Below are 22,847 nucleotides of genomic sequence, written 5' to 3' on the forward strand. Positions count from 1 at the left end.
TATAAAAATTAAAAAAATAAATAGAAAAGTAATCAAAATTTAATAAAATCACGCAGTTTTCCAAGCTCGGTCTACTACCGTTGGATAAAAATTGGATAAGCATGGAAGGATTCTACCATATCTTCTAAGGATTATAAGTTTAATTTTTAAATTATTTTCATATTCATTAAGTCCAAAATGCTGCTATTTCAGTTCTTTAACAATGCATTAAAAATTTATTCGTTTTTGGACTTGTTTTGTTTTGTTTCTAGATCGACAATATTATAAATAACATAATATATAATTATGAATATCATATTTTCTAAATTTAATTGATTATTTCTAAATCTGTTTGGGTAATGTTCAATTCCATTTTCAAAATTTGAAACAATAAAAGTTGCTATCTCCAGAAGTATATTTTTATTTCTTATTTCTGCAAGACGAATATCTGCTATCTCCCTATTGTGTCTGAAAAAAATGACGTAACACAAAATACTGGGTTTTATTGTTCCCCAGCAAATAAAATCCTTATCTCTTTATCATATTAACGCATGAAAATACTTCCTACATGTGTACATATTTTTTGTACCGTTTTTTTGCTCTCCTGTAAAATTAGGAATAATGGAGTTAGCAGTTTATCACATCTCACCGACGATATGCAAAATCTTCGGTACGACTTCTCGTACCTAACGCGACAGGCTAGGTACTCGACCATACCTTTCGTACTGCCCCCCGTATTTTTATGAGTTCTCCTCAGGGAGAAAACTCTATCCACCATCAGTCAGTCAAGAGCGTCTCACCAATCGGTCTATACCATCAGTCAGCACCGCAAACCGAATATAATGGACAGTACTAAACACACGCGCCTCTTCACGTTCGTGAAATTATTATTAGTGGCATATTGGAAATAATATTAATAATTGTTCAGTTTATATTGGACGACCCAACGGCGAACTTTTTTTTATTAGTAAAAGAACAAGGATTTTCATACAAAAACCGGATGATTTTTTTTTCGGTAAGTACCATTTAGCGCGTATAAATTTGCCCATGTTTAATTTTGTTTTTACTGTAATAAGTGATTATTATGTTTGATTTGAACGATACATCTTTTAATTAACTGTTTAGGTATGACCGTGAACGATGCGTACGAGTTTTGCATTAAAAATAATCGAGTTTTTGCGTCATTCAAAGGGCGTTAGGAACATCTACTGAAAAAGTAATTTCGCTTTTTATAATACAAATAGGTAAATAATAGATACATTTATCAATATTGTAGGTATGTTATATATTCCAAGTTAACTTAATTAAGTGGTTAAATACAGAAATAGTATTATAATCGTTTTGTATCTATGCAAATTCGGTATGTGGTAAACAAATACTCATTCTGTACAATACCAATGAGATAAAATAATTTATTCGAGCAAATTAAAATACACTCAGATACAAAAAACCGCAACGCGGGATTTTTTTGTCAAGTTTAAAGTGTTTTAAATAAATAAATACTTTTTTTACTTTTAGCCCTATTTTCATGATTTTTTAGCAAACTGTTTATAAATTTATCAACTTTAATTCATAAACTTTGTTTTTTTTATAAACTTTAAGGGTTAATTGAAGGTTTGTTTTTTACTCTAACTTTAAAACACCCTGTGCAATAATTTCGCTAGTAACTTTTCATAAATATCTATTTTTCCATCAGAACCATGTCTCCTGAGCATTTTCTTTTTTGAATACTTTTTTTGCTGATTGATACTTCCTTCTGAGACCATCACCATTGTCTTTTTTGTAAATAACGCATTATACCGCATGTTAAAAAAAACGGTGTCAAAGGTGCCTTAGAATAATAATCGATGATAATTTTGGCGATGTCAATCTCTAAGACCTCATTTACTAAACATAGATAGGGTAAGGTAGTAAGCGCCATTATTATTAATTGATTGTCATTCCACAGCCGTCTTTGACGCCGTTTTTTTTAGTACTTGTACAGTAGGGTGGAACGAAAAAAAAATGTTTTCCAAAATATTTTCACACAAGCCTCAAAATGTGCCTTTAGATAAGTATTTTTTTTTCTCGAAAACTGAGCGCCCTGCCTTTGGATCTTCAGGTTCCTCACGGGCCTTAAAAATATTTGTTTTTTTGTCCGTCAAAATATTTGATAATTATTTATCTTTTACCCTTAACACACTGCTTAATATGACTATAAAATATAACCCAATAATGTTATCCAAACTAAAGCACTTAAATTATTGTTTTCCGGTTCCTTAATAAATTTGAAACTTGTCCACCTGGAGTTTCAGATCACGCTGCCGCTGTAATCGCAAATGTTGTTTTAGAGGATATTGGAGTAGTGTCTAAAAGCAATTCTACACAGATAGTAGATAGAATGAAGATCAGGAGGGCCAGAATGTCTCAACGTAACGTTTGTACTAGTGTATTAGGTGAAATGTCGTTATTAGGCGTGTTTTATTAGACAGTTTCAATTCTGTGTTATTAGACAGTAAAAAATGTACAGTACGTTCTACTACGTTGTAATGTTATTTATAGATAATAGATCACCATCTTCACGGACTTCCATAAATTATAAACATAATTTTAGCTTATTTTTGATAATCTGGCATGTCTTAGGAATGCAAAAAGAATGGCAAAATAAATGAAAATAATCTGAATATATGCATCTTTAATGATATGGCTTCTGAAAAATATCCTGTAGAAGTTAATTTATTCGAAAAATTATAATATATTCAATGATCATCTAATTTTATGTGGCGCCTGTAGAGATGATTATATTATGAAAAATAAAATAAGACCTTATAACAATGAGTCTAAAGTTTAAATAAATGCTTAATAAATGCCTGTGTAAAACCGTCTCAGATACTGGCTTTTGTCAAAGTCCTGAGACTGTACGATGAGTTATAACTCAAAAAAAGGGGGACACAATAGATCTAAAAACATCTAAAAAATGACAGGAAATACGATTTACCTGCCAATTAAAATGACAGACACAGCTGTCACTGTCATATGTATTTTTTCGTTGAATAAACCTTATTAAGAACAGCAAAGCAATAAGACTTAAAACCTAAGTATTGAACGCCTAGTATTAAAGTACCAATAATATGATCATAAATTAAATTGACTAGTATAATAAATAATACAATTGCAGGGGTCCGGGACTCATTGTAAATACCAATTGAAGAATGATCGTAAAATAATTTAATATTATTGAAACATTTATTGCGGCATCATTAGCAAAAACGAGACCCATTATACGTACCGTAATTATCTTGTCTATTTAACTTCAGTAAATATACAGGGTGGCATCCTTCAGCCGGCATTTCATCAGCCGACTATTTTTATTAAAATAAAATAGTTCGGGTACCTATGTCGACTCAGCCTTAAATGAGTACTTGAGATTCACAATCCTGAGGTAATAATAAGCGGTTGAAGCGTAGTGCTTTAGCCACATTACCTTCCTTGTATACCGAACGGCTTTGGCATGGCAAGCTGTACCTTGCTACTGGCACTGGCGTTAAACGCTATATACGGGAGCTAATACATTATTATTACATACTACATAAAATTTGTCTACTATAAAGCTTCATTCAGAACGCATTCCCAAGCGCATGAAACTTTGGATTTTTTTTCTCTCCGATTTACAACATCGCCATAGCGATTCACTTCTACACATGTAGGTAAATGCCGAGGGGTAAGCCGCTGACAAATTTCTGTACACTAATACCACGTATAATGGAAAAATGCCAACTAATAACACGATTAATACCACTAATACCAAGTAATGTCAACATCTTGTACACCAAAATACACCAGCGGTTTACCCCTCCCTCGGTTAATGCTGACCCAAGACCAGTGCCGCTTTATCCATTAGGCAAGATAGGCAGCTGCCTAGGGCGGCCTGGCAGGCTGATAGGGGGCGTCATTTTTGAAATAACAAAATTTACTTGATTTTTTATTAGTTGAAGGGGGCGGCAAAATAAATGGTGCCTAGGGTACCAAATCACCTTAACGCGGCCCTGATGCCGAAGACTTTCTCTTGTCGATCCGGTATAAATTTTATTATCTTAGCCTTAAATAATTTAGAATAAAATAAACTATGTTAAAAACTTTCATGTATACTACTGAAATGAAGATAATATATCTAAGCTAAATTTAATCTATTACAGTTGTAGTAAAATGAGTAAATAATTGTCGAAAATCCAGATCCAACCCTGATGCAACATTTTTTTGAAACGTCTACTTATGCGGTTTTAAATGTTGATGCAAAATCCGGTAATACTGCTCAGAAGAAATGTACCCACCCATACCCACCCAACTTTTTTCTTTTTTTAATACATTTGATTTGCTATTAAGCTGTCTACATCACTGTCTTACACGTTAAAATCCAACCCGCAGAGTTTGCCTGTCCCTAGCTGTATACGGAAGCTATTATTATTATAAATATACAGGGTGGTTCAACAATCGTATGAATACGATTTATTTTAAAGTATTTCGTAGCTTAACAAACAGTAGTGCCTATACAGGTGAATCCTAAATAAGTGCAAAAAATATTTTTACTGGTAATACCGGGTGCGTCTCAAAAGTATCTCACCCCTATAACTTTTTTATTTATTCAAATAAAAAAACGAGATTTGGTATGTTAGTATAAGACATAAATTAGGATTGATTGACATATTCAATTGTTTTCGGTCACTTCCTGTTCCACCGGAAATGACTACAACTTTTCAATTTTAAATGGCACCTTCGGTATTTTTATACTTGATTCGATAGAAAATGACACTCTGATTAGAATGACATATCACATGGCAACTTTTCAAATTCTTGTTTAAAAAAATCGTGTTTTAAATTTCAATCTAGAGTGCCATGGTTGTGTTTAAAACACTAATTTTTAATCAATAGGAGCCTTGGAAAAATAGATTTGGTCATCTGTTTTCCGTGTCTTTCGTCAACATAAAAATGAAGTGAAAAAATAAAAGATATTAATTCACCATTACATATAATAATAATAATAAAGAATGAAAGAAATGCAAGCTAATCTAATTTGCTTTACATTGCTATTTACTTCGCATCAGGGTTGGAAAAAATCATGATTTAAAAAAAAAATAAAAAAATCAGATTTTTTTTATTTTAATTCAAAACAATATTTAAATCGGATTTCAAAATGACTAGGACTTATTTCCAATTAAAGTCCTATCCTAAATGGCTAAATATTTATAACTCTCCCCGATACCGATAACATTAACAATTCTACGGCGCGTGCCATTTTTCCACATCGGTCACCAATATATTCCTCAAAAAAAGTTGCTCGCCTCAAATCAAAAGGATTTTTTTTTCAAACGTCTCAAAAATATTAACTTTTGTCATTTTAACGCCTAACGCCTTAGCACAAAAGTACAAAAATATATTATTAAACTGATAATAAGTGTCAAATTCAACGAGTGTACAAATTGTTGCTCGATTACTGTTCATATTATTTGCAATGTTTGAAAAAAAAAAAAATTTAATGTTTAAAAAAAATATATGTATTTTATGTTCTATTCGGAGTAAAAATGTACTTTTTGTGCCTCCCTGTAACGTCGGAATAGCTTTACGATGGTTCTTCAAAGGTACAGCATCGTTAAAAAAAGTATAATTTTTACTCCTAATAAAACAATATAGACTATTGTTCGGAAATAGTCTTAAGTTGAGAATGAATAAATTAGTATGTATTATCCTTGTATTATCTACATACTAATGTAGTATGAAACATACAACCGTTTCAAAAAAAAAATAAAACAACACATTTTTTCTGACAACGATTATAGATTCTCCGGAATGAAGATATAGTCTCAATATCAGAATAACCTAGTTCTGCACTAGACTTTGCGAATGATATGTATTCTAACAGCCTTTTTTTTTGTCATTTATACATAAATTTTAAAATAAATCCCTGCGTTTAGCGGCCTTATGGATTCACACGAAATTACTTCAAAAATCGGTCCAACATTTAAATTGATGAATAGATATTTTTATATAGTTTTATAACATTTACAATTATTTTTCGATTTATTATCTGTTATATCTGTTATAGAAATATTTTTTGATTTATTATAAAGTTTTAATATTTTTTTTTTATTTAAATCACATGATTAAAATTAAAAAAATCACTTGATTTAAATCATGCCAAGTCTGCTTCGCATTGTTTGAAAACACTCCGTATTAAAGTAGGTATGTAAATGTTGTATACAAATTATTACATACTATATCTACATATGGAAATGTAATCGTTGAACCCGGAATTATTATATAGAATAATTATTACCTTGGATGAAAACATTTTAGAACATCATATTTTACTTAATTTTTATATGACATTTAGCGTTAACTCCAATTAGAACTATGTATCTCATTAATTTTAGAATACACACAAATAGTCTCTTTTTTTAATCAATTTTAAATACTAATTTTAAATGTAAATTTTAACACTATGTACAGGGTGGGTCAAATTCGACGCTTTTAAATGGAAACAACCTTTTCTATAGGAGATAGACGAAAACTAATATCGGTGTCTGGAGCTCAATTTTCATAAAAAACATGATGGTGAAAACCGCACATCAATATCTGTTACTGTTTCGGAGTTACGGGGTGTTTTTCAAAAATGTGCATTTTTAACAAATCGCTGTAACTTTTTTGCTATGTAAAATTTTGTATTTCTATGCAAACATTTCCAAAGCACCTTTTTACGTAGAATTTAATGGTTTAAGTATAATTTTTTTAAAATTAATAATTTAAGAGTTATCAACAGAAAAATTGATTTTTTATTTGGGACACCCTCTATATTTTTAATTAACTGAAAAGAATTTAAAATTACCTTTCCAAAAATATAGCACACTTGATATTTTGTTATAATCCCCTTCGATATACAGAATTTTTAAAAGTTCGCCACTTTTAACTAGTAGGCTTTGGACCCCTTATTGATGATATGCCCTTATAATGGAACTCGAAAACATATCGTCCTATTGCTGCCAAAAATCACTAACATTTCTCCGAACAACCAAATTCAATCACTAACTATATTTTGAAGCGGAGAATCGATTGCAAAAGTCATTAACTACGATTTCTGGCTATTTATGTTTTATTTTAATACCGAATAGTTACTAACTATAACATCTTTATGCAATGCAATTCATCTTTAGACGCATTTTTCTCGGAAGTAATAAAAAGGTAAGTTAGTGACTTTTGGCAGCAATGGGACGATATTTTTCCAGCAAGACGACGCGACGCACCGCCTCTGAACGCTGAAGTTATATTAAGTATATTAGTTTTATTATTTAGTATATTATTTATTATTAGTTATATTTAGTTACCAAGATCCAGCCGTTGGCCGTCGAGGCCGCCTGACTTAGTGCCCATGGATCTAATCCTATGGATATATTTGCGGAAGAATAAAGGTTCCTTAAAATACTTAGCAGTTATAAAAGGGTATCTTTCAACCCCATTGAGTTAATGAATACCGCGAGAAATGTTCAAAAACTGCCCCGTCTGTCCATAACAGAAGACGGTCGATATGTCGAACACCTGTAGCAAAATTTCATGTCTTGGTTTGCTATTTATTTTTATTGTTAATAGATGTAGTTTAAATGTGTTGATGTTGGTTAAATATATTTTAAATTGTTATAAAATTCTGCATCTCTCATAGCAAATATTATTTTCGTTTTAATTGATGCTCACAGCTAGAATTTTTTTGCATTACAGCCGGTGCCGTTCAAAGCCTACTTATTTAAAGCGGGAGAATTTTTATATACTCTATATGTCGAAGAGGAATCCAGCAAAATATCAAGTGTGTTATATTTTTGGAAAGGTAATTTTAATTTCTTTTCAATAAATTAAAAATATACAGGGTGTCCCATATAAAAAATCAAATTTTCTGTTGATAATTCTTAAATTATTAATTTTAAAAAATTATACTTAAACCATTAAATGCTTTGGAAATATTTTCATAAAAATACAAACATTTCTATAGCAAAAAAGTTACAGCGATTTGTTAAAAATGCATATTTTTGAAAAACACCCCGTAACTCCGAAACGGTAACAGATATCGATATGCGGTTTTCACCATCATGTTTTTGACAAAAATTGAGCTCCAGACACCGATATTAGTTTTTGTCTATCTCCCATAGAAAAGGGTGTTTTCATTTAAAAGCGTCGAATTTGACCCACCCTGTACATATATAATGTTTTATTTATAGTCAAAAGTCAATGGTGACATAAACAAAAATTAAATACAATTTGCATAAAATGGCATTCGATAAATTTGTAACACCTACATCAAACGGATATTTACCAACGATATGCGACATACCTAGACAAATAAAATGTTCATCTGATTTAGACTTAATGACGAATTTGACATTGCCGGACCTTGAGAGAGATGACTAAAGATTGAACAGTAGAAAGGAATAAAAGGGGATACAAAAAGCCGTAAAACAGTTTTACATGTTTAAAAAGAATGATCTAAGCTCTAGATCCTGCATTTACATTATAAAGGTCAAAATATTTAGCGCAAATCAATAATTTTTAATGTTTTTTTTTGTCATATTGTGATCGGAACATTTAACAATTTGACTCGGGGAATATCCTTACTAAAAGAAACTGTACCCACATTACTTTTCATGCCATCTCGCAAATCATAGTTTTTATTATTAGCAAAAAGTTTATTTATAATTACCAAAATACCTATATTTGATATCAATTAAACTTACTCAGTTACGTAATCGAGGGCGCGATTTTTAAATTCATTGTTGCCAGCCATGAACATAAATTCGGCGCCGGCTTAGACAAGGAAAGAGAGGGGACACTGTGGATGTGGATTCAGGTGGTGCTGTAAAAAATGTCAAGTTGCCACATTTCTTTATTTATTTTCTGACATTGTCATTTGTTTTGACACTTGTTAGCTTTATATAGCGAGTCTTTGGTTTAAATAAAATAGTTTTGTGATACTGTAAGCTTAAAAATGTTTACAAGCAGACCTTGCAGTCGAACATTGTTCTTTTTAGAACCTCTTTTAGTGCGAAGTGTATAAGAAGAGCTTAATGGCCGTAAAAAAGTCATCGCAACTTTATTAGAATATTTTGAACGGGAAAGCGGTAGTATTGACCCTTTATGACCCTTAAATGCTGTTGAGGTGAGTTTTGTTGATGTAAATAATAACTGTTTATCCTAAAATATTTTGATTAAAAGAAAATATGTAAAAGTGGGCAGCACTGTGCCGGTCAAGCTTAATCACGTGACTAAAAGTTTATTTGAAATGAACTGTACAAAAGTTTTATATGGAGTATAATATATTCAGTTATTTCAGTTGCAAGACCAAGTATACTTCGGTTGATACTGAGTGAGACAAAGATACCTATAAATTTTAAAAATAAGTTTATGACATTCTTAATTTCTTACTAAAAGTTAAACGGACTAGACAACCTTACAAAGCTCCAAAAAAGCTGCTTCTTTTAACCAAATTATTGATATTATACAGGGTGTCCCAGAAATAAGTGCAAATATTTTAAGGGGTGGTAGATCTCGATAAAAGAAACATATTTTCTCTTTATCGTTTTTCAAATAAGTCCAAAATAACGGAGTTATTTTACTTTGAAAATTTCCAAAAAAAAATGATTTTTTGCTTAAATTTTGAGAACCACTGGATCTTTTCTGGATTTTCTTTCTTGTAAATTTAATCTACTACTTATGTTGCCATATTATGAAGAATTTATGTATTTTAAATAAAAAGTAAAAAAAATTCCAAAAAATTTTCGAAAAATTCCGAATTTTCAAAATTTTTCTTCGCGAAAAAAACCTCATAGGCGTGTTTCTGGGGTTGAACTATACTACCAGTTAAAATATTTGCACTTATTTCTGGGACACCCTGCATAAAGTTTGCAAGTTCATAAAATCGTAAAACTTCAACACGTTTCTTAAGAACTCTCTATGTTATCCTTTGGTATTGGATAATTATTTTAATATGCAGTTAAATTTTATACTTTTGTTGTAGGTGTTTTTTAATCATAAAACTTTTGCTTTTTTGTGTTGTTATTTCCGTCTTGAGAGTTTTATTTTACAGAAAATAAAATCTTTTTGGGTAGTATTATAAGTTGGCCCACTATTATAAGGCTTGGCAATATTTCTTCGCCAAAATCAACAATGCAAAGGGAAAGTTAATTAATATACAATAATTATCTTAAAGCATCTGAAATCATATTTATTTAGCAAAGTGCCTGTCATACTTAACAATGAAATCTGTGTCGCTACAAGAATTTACCTTTCATATTGTGTGTGATCCTTAAAACAATGAATCCACTCAATACAATATATTTCTTGAACAAAAGCTGAACGAGAATATTTGTGTATTTTTTTTGTAACTGTAAATTCCAGTCAATGGAATCTTCTGAATTAATTCCAACAAAACAACTCCTAAAAAATAAAGTATGTATGTACAGGGTGATAACTGATAACCCAAAATAACCGAGTTATTTCGCATTGAAAATTAAAAATAAATATTCCTTTCCTTCAATTTTGGGAACCAATCTATTTTTTCTGTGTTTTCAAATAATTTATGTCAATAATTTTTGTATAAGCAAATATCTTTAAAAGATGTGAGGATCCATCAAATTGAAAAATCTGATAGGAACAACATCTCTTATTTTAATAAATTTTAGAAAAAAAACTTTTTTAAGAACAAGCTTTTATTTAAATACACTAAAAGGAAAAAAATAATCTTTTTCTTTAAAACTTTTATTATGAACTTATAACGTCATTACACAATTTTAAATATTATATAAAAGTTTGTCGCGAGATTTGAGTTGCACTCATAAAAATCTGGTACGACAACTTTATCTTGTAATTTCTGGTCTAGTGGTCTATCATAACACAAACTTTCAAAATGAGACAAGGTAGACATAGGTTTTAGTTAATTTACTTGTTATCGATGTAGAGAAATCTCGCGACAAGCTTTCATATAATATTTAAAATTGTGTAATGACGTTATAAGTTCATAATAAAAGTTTTAAGGAAAAAGTTTATTTTTTTACTTTTAGTGTATTTAAATAAAAGCTTGTTCTTAAAAAAGTTTTTTTTCTAAAATTGATTTTCTACTTTTTAGTTATGCTGGTTTCTCAGTGCAACACACTTAAACTCAATTTTTTTCTTTAATACCTTCCTATGGGCATCTTAATAATATGTATATCGATTTTTATTAAAAAAGGAGAGCTTAAAAAAGGACAGCTGTCAAATTTTACAGTTCAGATGTGAGACAAATAATATGAAAACCGACTATGGGATAGGGGGCATCCAATATATCGATTTTTATCAAAATCGAAGAACTTTGAAATTTTTTTGGCAGCTGTCAAATTTGACGGCTCAATTTTTTTTTCTTTCATTTTAACCCATGGCCATCCTATATATCGATTTTTATCAAAATCGGACAACTTTGAAATTTTTTGACAGCTGTCAAATTTGACAGCTCAAATTTTTTTCTTTCATTTTAGCCCATGGCCATCCTATATATCGATTTTTATCAAAATCGGAGAATGAAATTTTTTTGACAGCTGTCAAATTTGACGGCTCAATTTTTTTTCTTTCATTTTAGCCCATGGCCATCCTATATTTCGATTTTTATCAAAATCGGTTGACTTTGAAATTTTGACATGTCATTAAACTGTCATTTTTTCAAGATGGCCGCCCATATATTTTTTTTCATATGTATATACCCCATAGACTTAAAATAAAATAATATACCCACAATATACCTATATATATAATTTCAGCCCAATCCATTCATAAATAGAATTTCAAAAAATCAAAAACCTCAAAAATGCCGCCATTTTGATTGCCATTTTGACAGCTGTCAAAAATTCGGGTCATGCTTTGCAAAAAAATGTATTGTCACCGGGACTGAACCTACATGCCAAATTTCAATTTCCTACAATAAAAGGAAGTGGTTCTAATTTAGCTTACAAGATTTGCCCCGAACAAACATACATAAAGGATACTACATACAAAGCAAGTTAAATAAAAGCTTATAAAAAGCAACCCCTTTTTGAAGTGAAACTTGTTTACGCGCCATGGGAGTAAAAATTCAAGGCCGTGCTGTGTTACGGCCTTGACACGGCATGACCTTGACCATGCCTTGACGCACGAGCAAGCGAGAAAAAAAAGTGGTGAGGCTACTTAGGAAACAGAAAATGTATGTACAGATTACCGAAATAAATTGGAAATAACATTATTTATATTAAAACAGCAGAAGTTTTACTTTAAATATGCGCACATAGTGCACACACACATACACACAATATTTTTTATATTTTGATATTTACACCCTCTATAATTTTTCAGGAAATCCTCTGGGACTGATGCATTAAAAAAATAATAATTCTGTTTGTTTATTTTCATTTTCAGTTAAATTTTTAATATTCTGTGCATAATTTAACATAGTAGGTATATCAAATTCATAAATGTGCCATGGTTCGTGTTTTTTTAGGATTTTCCGAAGAATCTGCTAATTTTAATAATCTCTTTGTTGAAACGGAAATGATATTCATTATTCTGTACAGAATTTAATGAGAAATCTAGGTGTTCCTTTGTCACTAGTTGTTTTTGATTTAATATTTACCAATAATAATAATAATAATCAGTACAGTTGTATAGGTATATAAAAAAATGATTGAAAAGATATTATAAACATGGTTATTATAAAATTAAAATTTTCCATTTTCTGTTACATTGAAATTGTTAATTATAACTGCCAACAGGGTGTTCCAAGAAACTAAAAGAGATTCAACAAAGTACAGATATACAGAGTGAAGAATATTCCGTGGACATAGAACTACTACGATTTTTTGGAATCAAAATAATGTTATTGGACAAAATTTACCTCCATACAAAATTGCTTCTTTTGTCCATTAGAATAAGGCATCAAACTTATAAAAACACATTTTAAGAACCGATATTCTGATTTGGATGAGATTTGGGGTGTCTATGTTTTTAATATTTGACTTTCACAAAAAAAGAAAAAATACGAAAAGGGTGAAAAGCACCCCCACTGCTACATAAATTATAGTAGAAACATTTTTTTAACTTCACCAACGATTGATTTTTTTTTTCGTAAAATGGTCCTGCTATACAGGGTTGTTCACCACATACGACACGGAGTATTATAGCTAAACGATTAGATTTTTACAAATTGTAAGTTTCGGGTTCGTTGAAGGACTATTAGAGCTACAATTTAAAAATATTTTTACAAGATACAGAGGATCCCAAATAAATAAAAAATATCAAAGTTGTATTTTTTTAAATGGAACACCCTGTATATTATTGCATTTTTAGTTTCTACGATTAAAATAAAGGTAAATTTGATTAAGGTTTATTACACTTAAACCTTACCGTTTATGAAATATTTTCAATTTTGTGAAATTGCAGAATAAATTTTAAGGCTTCATTTCTCCGAGGGTATCAAAGTTTTTAATACTAAATATTTACTGAAGTTTATTTATTGATCAGTTATTGTGTTGCAATAATAAAAATTATACTACCTTATACAGAGTGTCTAAAAAATTATTTTAAAAAATTACTAGTTTTAAACGGCAATAACTTGTTTAATTTAAATGGAACACCCTGTTTATTTTATGAGAATCAGATGCACAATTTAATTGTCTATCAAATTGTAATATACCACTTTTTACCTATCCCTTCAAGTTTTCGTAGAAAAAGCATTTTCTAATAATTCAGACCTCATTTATCACCCATGGAATATTGACATTTTAGATTGTTTTTAAAACAACAAATGTACAAAATGTACAGGCTAGTAATATTATCATTTTTACTAAAACGATAATATTACTAGCCAATTTGTATGCAAAAAGAAAACTATTTAAATCTTTATAAAAGAGTATACCATTAATTAAATATACCACCAGTATTTCCGACCAAATTCTAATTGATTACATACTTAATTGTGTTCGTTAATAAATTATTCTAAATAAATGTGGATTTGAATCAGAAATCAATATAATAATAAGTTATGAAAATGAACGTTTCTGTTGTTATAAATAAGCATTTGTCAAAAAATGAAATATCATTTTTAAGGTGTTAGTTTTTTAGTATCTGGAGCAATTATTATTAATCAACGCAAACAGTCAATTAATGTAGTTTGAATACTCGAATCATATTAATTGGTCCTCTTTAACAAATATTTAAATAGTTTTTTTTATTTTTTAATGAAATAAACGAACTATATCGACAATATTAGTATCTGTACTCTTTAACATTTTGATACATCTTTAAAAATAATCTAAAATGTCAGTATTCCATGGGTATATTGATAAATGAGTTCTAAATTACAAGAAAATGCATTTTCTACGGAAACTTGAAGAGATAGGTAAAAAATGGTATAATACAATTTGATAGATAATTAAATTGTGCATCTGATTCTTATAAAATATACAGGGTGTTCTATTTAAATTAAACAAGTTATTGCCGTTTAAAGCTAATAATTATTTAAAATAAATATTTAAACACTCTGTATAAGGTAGTAAAATTTTTATTATTGCAACACACGAACTGATCAATAAATAAACTTCAGTAAATATTTAGTATTAAAAACTTCTCGGAGAAGCCTTAAAATTTATACTGCAATTTCACAAAATTGAAAATATTTCAAAAACGGTAAGGTTTAAGTGTAATAGACCTTAATCAAATTTACCTTTATTTTAATCGTAGAAACTAAAAATGTAATAATATACAGAGTGTTCCATTTAAAAAAATACACTTTGGTATTTTTTATTTATTTGGGACAGTCTGTATCTTGTAAAAATATTTTTAAATTGTAGCTCTAATAGTCCTTCAACGAACCCAAAACTTACAATTTGTAAAAATCTAATAGTTTAGCTACAATATTCCGTGTCGAATGTGGTGAACAACCCTGTATTATTTACTCATTTTTTTGTGTATTTTAAGAAAACGCCACATCGCATAATTTTTAAGAAAGAAAAATTGGGGATTTTTTTCCAAAGCAGACCTACAAAATATAGAAAAAGTTCGAATATTTCCTGTTCATAGAACAACTATGAACATCTGTTGTTTCTTCTTCAGATTAACTGAACCTGCACATAGCTTTGTCTTTCAATCCCATTAGCTTTAAATGCCTATTCAGCTTACTATAATTTCTTTTTCTCTCTCTGCCTATGTATGCAATTCCCCATTCTAGAGATTTTAGTAAATGTACTGACATTTGTTTTATTTTATTTTCAGATTTTCAAAAACCTTCGATGGACTGGTGCAAAAAGGAAATTTTCTTAAAAATAATTTAACTAATGCCAGTAAACAGAAAATCCCACAGTGAACTTGACGTGTATTAATTGTGTGCCTTAAAGACAATTTTCCTTAGTGAATTGATAGAAACAAATTATAAATAATGACGCCATCTGTGATAGTACTTATATTAGTGTTTTTAACGTCCGAATGCTTGTGCGGTTTTCTAATGTACAAATATTCGGGTAATGTTGACAACAGGCCTATGTCCAGTAGCAGTCCATGTCCAGGAATATTCCAGTACCAAACTGACAATAGTGGTGAACTAGTTGGTGTTATAAGGGTAGAACCTGCAGACCATAGCGGATCGGTAATTCAACTGGATGTGGAATTATCAGTAGGAAATAGTGTGCATGTAAGTAACACAACATTTTTGCAATCTATTGTTTTAGTAATAATTGTAGATATATTGTTTTATTAGGAGTAAAAATTATTTTTCCTCCTGATAACGATATTACAGGCGAGACACAAAAAGTCATTTTTACTCCGAATAGAACGTGCTATTTCTTTTTCACACATCACAAATCATTTTTGAAGTAAAACTTCTTTACTAGTGATGAGAAAAACCGATTAATTTTATTAATCGAGTACTCGAGTTTCAAGCGATTGCAATAACCGAGTGATCGTTCGAGCGAAATATCACTCGTATTTAAAAATACGGTTTTTCACCCGTCGCTTGTTGTAAGATCTCATTAAGGCCAAGCAATAAGTTATGTGCGCAGGGCACATAACAGGCGGATGAAACTGCCATTTGAATTTTGGAAACACGGCGGAGTTTCTGCCAGTAGAGGGATAGATGGCGCTGCGTAGAAATTTCATCTAAAGTCCCTAGATATTCATCTAGGGACTTTAATTTCATCATGATTTTATCAAGTCATCCACAGAGTATAGTTTAATTAACAATTCGTTTGATTCTCTGTGGAGTAATTGGAGTAGTTGGAGTAGTTGAAAAATATAAATATTTATATAAAATGTTGATAATTTAACAGTGATGTGCTTTGTTACCCTATGAATAAACATTGATATGAAGTTGCTTTCGCCAAGAAACAATTATAATTAAATAATTTAATAAAAATTTAATTTCTAAGTGACCCAGATCAGTTGATCAGTAAAATAAATTGAAAAATAAACGTCATTCCATATTTGGCAATGTCTGTCAGTTTCTGTGAAGTGGAAGTGAATTGTGATTTGTTTTTATGGGAATATTTTACGGATTTTTGCGAATTTAGAGTATTTTGGACGATAGGATTGTGAAATTTAAAAGCCAAGTAGTTTAATATATAAGATTAATTAATCCCTGTGATAATTTTTATGAAATTTCTCATAATCAAAACAAATTCTTTCAACAAAATGGCTGTCTCAGAAATTTGGAAGATCATTAATTTTAAAGTTTTATTTAAGTGTATTTATATCGAATCAAGAATTTGTATAACATATTAAAAGCTTAATTTTAAAGGTTGTGCAGTAATTTATGTAAGTGTACGCTTTTAGATAAATATTAAATATACAAATTTGCAAAGACAAACAAGTAATTTTAAAAAGATCATTTATTTATTTAAACGAGTATAATCATTAATCATTAGGTTGAAAATATATTTGTATTTACTTATTTATATATTTTCTATACCCTTGTATTATTTATAAGCCCTATATGTCCTGTTTTATTTGAAAAAAAAATGCTTCGAGTCATCGAGAATAGATTTAATAACAATTTTGTCCCTTGGCTTTGTGTATTATATAATGTGAATTGTAAGATGTTTCTATTTGAATAGGTCATTAAAGTTGAGATTAAAGTTATACCAAATTATATTCACGGTAACTATATGTCTTTTATATAATGAATTATTTATTTATAATTTATAACCTTTTTTATAATTACTTATAACTGATTGTATAAATTCTGATAACTTTTATATATACTTGTATAGTGTTGAATGTGTTATATGTAATTTTATTAACAATGTTATAATAAAATAATCAAGTTACAAATTTTTCGTGTTTTATTCTAATTTCAGGGATAATTTCAACCTAGATTATTAATTTATTTGTATCAAAATACATTATTTTTATTTTGTAAAATGTTTTGTTACAAATAAGTTCATAATCTAGATTGAAATTACCAAATATAAGTAAAAAACTTATGAACTGGCAGTAAAGATCCATTTAAAAATATGGCGCGAACTTTTAGTTCTGCCAGTAGCCCGCTTGGATCGCGTCGAGCGCGTGTTTCCAGGCTTTAACATAGGAGTTTTCATTTCTTTCAGTTAGTTATTCTATGGCACATAATCTTTCGGTGATGAATGGCAAGTAGCAAGCGGCGAGCGATTCGCTTGATCGCTTGATTTAGTTTATTTCAAAGCATTGTCGATGTAGGTCGTAAAATTTTGTCTCTCAGATCCACAACGGATAAATATACAGGGTGCTACAAATTCGAGGTACGAGCATTGGTATCTCGGAAACCATAATAGATACGAAGATAGTTAAATTGGGGCAAAGTTGCTCCTTGGTGAACATGCAAGTTGCCATCAAAAAAGTTTTAAAAATTTCAAGAATTGCTGAGTTTTTTGGAAAAAACGGATTTTTTTGAAAATCAATTTTATTTTTTCCTGTCGTTACTTTTTAAAAAATCAAAAAACTAGTTGCACATTCTCATTACCACTTTATTAGGGCTATCTGGTGGTATTTTTAGATTTTCAAATTAGCTGATAATTTGTGAGATACAGAGGCCAACTTAATTTTTTTAAATATGGACCTGCATTTTTTATTTCAAGTTTTGAAAGACTTCGGTCTCCTGAGTACAATGATATGCCACACTTGACATTTTTTTGGGATACCTTAAAAACATTATTTAATTGTTATTTAAAATAATTCCAAGTCCGACTCTGGTTTTTTAATTTATTTAATCTGGTTATATTCAGCACAACAATATTGATCAGTGCCAATTAACATTGAATAATGAAAATGACGCCAATTGAAAGATTCAAATAATTAATATCCAGGTCAGTAATTTAAAGATATCTATTATTTTAACTTTTTTTTATTGTGAATTTGAAATCCCAGTGTACGATCTAATATTATGTATAATATTAATCGTAGTTATATAAATAAATGAACTTCTACAAACTAGTTTCTAATGCTCTGCATGTTCGAAAGGGTTACCACCCTCCATAATGCACAAATTTATTTTTCGTTCAATCTTATTTATAGCTCTTTGAACAGATTTTCTTATACTTCCGAATGCATTTTGTACTCTTTAATTGTTTTTTATTACTCGCTAATTGTTTTTGTAGTCTTAATGTTGAAATGTATTGATTTCAAATATCCAAAACAATTTTTATTGATTTTCTTTATTCAATGTTAATTAGCACTGATTAATATTATTGTGCTGAATATAATCAGATTAAATAAATTAAAAAACCAGAGTCGGATTTGAAATTATTTTAAATAACAATTAAATAGTTTTTTTTATTGTTTTACCCAAAACAAAAAAAAAGTATCAAGTGTGGCATATCATTGTACTCAGGAGACCGAGGTATTTCAAAACATGAAATAAAAAATGCAGGTCCGTATTTAAAAAAATTAAGTTGGTCTCTGTATCTCACAAATTATAAGCTAATTTGAAAATCTAAAAATACTATCAGATAGCCCTGATAAAGTGGCTATGAGAATATGCAATTAGTTTTTCGATTTTCTAAAAAATAACGACAGGAAAAAATAAAATTGATTTTCAGAAAAATCCGTTTTTTCCAAAAAACTCAGTAATCCTTGAAATTTTCCAAACTTTTTTAATGGCATCTTGGTGATCATCCCAAAGCGCAACTTTGACCTAATTTAACCATGTTCGTATCTATTGCGGTTACCGAGATGCCAATGCTCGTACCTCGAATTTGTAGCACCCTGTATATACGGCGTCGTATTTTTAGTAATTTGCTACCTGCAATGTATGTAGAAAATTCGCTCGGCTTTTTATCGAGTATGTCACATTAAAATCGGATTTCAATTTATTTTATTCTAGGATCGCTTGCTTTAGTCGCTTGATACTCGTCACTAGCATTGCTCGTTTATAATCGAGCGATGTCGGTTATTTCAATAATCGAGTACCCGAGCGAAATTTCGCTCGAGTGATCCCATCACTATTATTTACGCGCGTTGGGAGTAAAAATTCAAGGCCGTTACACTCGGCTTTAAATAGCGTCCGCGAGACAGCCGTGACATGCGAACCATGTGCGAAATAGCGAGGGGAAAAGTGATAACGCCAGTAAGCCACGGTTACCCTATGCGGGGTAGATCTACCCCTTTGTAAAACAATTTAACCTCGCTATCTCGTGATAATCTACCCCGATGAAAAATAAGCTTTTGGTAATACTGGATAACGATCTGCCATACGCGGCTAAGAAAATCACTATAATAAACTTGATATTGTACCAACCTTGTGTGCTAGGAAGTCAATTTTCATGCATATTTTAATGGATAGGTTTGTAGCTACTGAATAACGGTCTAGGTAAAGCATCTAGCTCATTTGCAAGTTCAGAATTAGAATTTAGAGTTAGTAACTCGCATTTTCATTGGAAGACATTGTCACATTTATTTCAAACCAATAATCAATGAGAATATTCGTATAATTTAATAAAATTACTGTAAACCACTATAAATAATGAATTGTTTGTAACTGAACTGTAATTTGTGTATTATTAATCCGGTATAATGATGGAGATAAACAATTGTGATTTATTAAAATTTTATTTTAAGATGAAACTTTTGTTAACAACGTTCTGAGAGTTCGAATAACGAATTGAATAATGACAAGACAAGTGACATCTGTCTAAAAAAGACAGCGATTTAGAGTGACAATTTGATTATATAAAATACATTTAGAGTGACAATTTGGATTATGCAAAAGAAATACATATTCTATGAGTTTTCCTAACGATTAACATTAATTTGAAATAAATCCCCAACATGAATAATGAACAATAAATGTTTTGTTCCAAACCAAACCAAAACAAAAACAGACCATAGACCACACAAAATAAATTGTTGGTTAGTAGCAGTTAGTAGTAGTCAGAGATATAGATGTAGTAGTATTTTATAGTAGTTTTTCATGGCCACAGCTGCCAGGCTATCTAGCCGAATTATTGTTTTTTAATAAAAATTAAAAAAAAACATTATAAGATATAAAGCTAGAATAGTATGCGGTTTTATATTAACTCTAATTTTTTTGAAGTTTAGAAAAACCGTTCATAAATAAATATATACAGGGTGGTCCGAACTGTATTCCGGAAAATACAAATGTAAATTTTTATGCATATTTTCATCGATAGGTTTGTAGCTTCTGAATTACTGTCCTCCATTCACGAATTTCAAATTCCAGATCTTTAAGCCTGGGCTACTCGAGAACGGTTCTCAAAGGAGCTGTGCGCGATAGACTGATGGTGCCGTATAAATGTATGTCCTAAAATGCTTAGTTTCAGAGATACAGGGTGTAGAAGTTCCATTTTTATTTTGATTTTTTCTAAATAATTTCTGAAGTAACGCCAATATTTGGATGAAAATTAACGTCTGGTAGTTTTTTGGCATGAGAAATTTGATTGTGATGTCAATATGACATGTGTTTTAACTGTTTTGAAGCGTAATAACTTTTTGTTCGTACCTGTATAAAACTACCGAGCGAAAAAATATACATCTCTGTGACTTTTTACCTAAAAAATATATTTTTGTAAAAATTGCTACGAGCAACCGTTCTCAAGATATTTAGAATGAAAATAGTCAATACATGTCATTATTGACGAATAATAAACACGTTAAGTAGATAGTTATTTCACTGAAAATAATAAATTTGTGAAATTTTTCTGCGATAAATGATGATAAAACAGTTCCTGTTGAACTTTTGGCACAAAAACATTTCAAATTTATGATTTCAGTCTAATAACTATTTAGTCAACATGTTTAATTTATATCAATAATGACAGGTATTGATAATTTTCATTCCAGATATCTCGAAAACCATTACTCCTAGCGATTTTTACCAAGAGACTTTTTTCGCGTAAAAACGTCGTAAATGTATATTTTTTTACTCAGTAGTTTTATACAAGTACGGACGAAAAGTTATTACTCTTCAAACCAATTAAAAAACATGTAGGTGGCGCCCTCTACTAGTAGGAGTCATATTGACATCAAAATCAAATTTATCATGTCAAGAAACCCGTAGATACCAATTTTCATCCACAAACTGACGTTACTTCAGAAATTATTTGGAAAAAATCGAAATAAAAATGAAACTTCTACACTCTGTATCTCCGAAACTAAGCATTTTAGGACATACATTTATACGAACTTTTTTACTTATTTTTATCTACAGAATATGCTGCCGAAGTTTCCGGAATACAGTTCGGACCTCCCTGTATACTTCAATTCCTTCAATTTAATAGCTGTTAGTAAGAAGTTTCAGTTCAAATATGCGCACATAGTGCACACACATTTTTTTTAAACTCATTATGTTTTTTCCGGGTTATGAATAAAATCAATCAGTCCTACCCATACGGTGCCGAGATTCCCATATGCTCATCTCATGAATGTAAGAATTTTTTTATCGGTAGACTACACCGCGAACAATAAGACCATGCTTTATTAAATATGCCAAGTGAAAACGTCTAACAGGCGGTTTTTCCAAATGAAGCACGGTTGATGGTCTCGCTCAAATGGAGCCCATCTTTACAAAATAAACTGCGTCTTTTTTTTAACGTGCCATTGTCCAACGGGTTCTTTGGAGTTATGTAAGTAAGGTTTGTTTGCTTTTCTCTAATTGCTAGTACGACGGTATATTTTTTTTAAACTTTGGGTCCGGTTTTTTAGAACGTCCGGTCAATTTGATTATAAGTCTGTTAAACGGTACTCTTTGATTGGACAAGGATTCAGGACGGGTGGTGTTCATAGGGAATTATTCATGGTATTGTTTAAAAAGTTAAAAAAGTTGTTTAAAGTTTAGGATATTGTACAGGGTGTCGTATGTTTTGCAGGGCTTCGCTTTTATGAGTAAAGCTATAAAGATGCGGTTTTCACATCACTGTACATTTTTATGAAACAGATGCTACACACATATTTAACCTTGCCTTCTTAGTTTCCCAAATACAGGACGAATCTTAAAATGTTGTATTTTTCGACACCCTTTGTATCTTATAACAGTTCCGTAGATTTCTATACAGGGTGAGTTTCCTGTGTTCTCTATGGGTATCTCGGAAACTACTGGAGATAGAGAGTCGGTTAAATGGGGAAAGAATTGCAGTTTTGTGGGGTCGTAAATATGCGCCTTTCAGATTTTTGAAAAACTTCATGGCTTACTAGAAAAAAACAAATTTTGGCTATTTTAAAAAGTGTCCCTAATTCCATTATAATCAATTTTAGACAAAAAGTTTTCAGATAAAAGTTGTAGGGAATCACATCCCTAATGAGTCTGTGTTCTCCGATTTTTTCTAAAGCCTGCCACTTTTGACATATGACACAAACATATGTTTTTTTAAATGGAAACC

The 22,847-nt window shown here is 30.2% G+C and overlaps 1 protein-coding gene across 2 annotated transcripts in view; it reads left to right on the top strand.

Moving 5' to 3' along the window:
- The first annotated feature begins 742 nt into the window (after positions 1 to 742).
- The window catches only part of LOC115881594 (serine proteinase stubble-like), a 41,253-nt gene continuing 19,148 nt past the window's right edge, over positions 743 to 22,847 (top strand). The window contains exons 1-2 of one of the 2 annotated variants that reach the window (XM_030899137.1): positions 743 to 994; positions 15,262 to 15,676. In XM_030899137.1, the coding sequence (XP_030754997.1) occupies positions 15,425 to 15,676 (252 nt within the window). In that variant the 5' untranslated portion in view covers positions 743 to 994; positions 15,262 to 15,424. The remainder of the gene's footprint in view (positions 995 to 15,261; positions 15,677 to 22,847) is intronic. The other variant, XM_030899138.1, reaches the window with a different exon arrangement.

Source organism: Sitophilus oryzae, unplaced genomic scaffold (genome assembly GCF_002938485.1).
Source record: "Sitophilus oryzae breed Bouriz unplaced genomic scaffold, Soryzae_2.0 scaffold_172_pilon_pilon, whole genome shotgun sequence".
In the NCBI taxonomy this organism is placed as follows: domain Eukaryota; kingdom Metazoa; phylum Arthropoda; class Insecta; order Coleoptera; family Curculionidae; genus Sitophilus; species Sitophilus oryzae.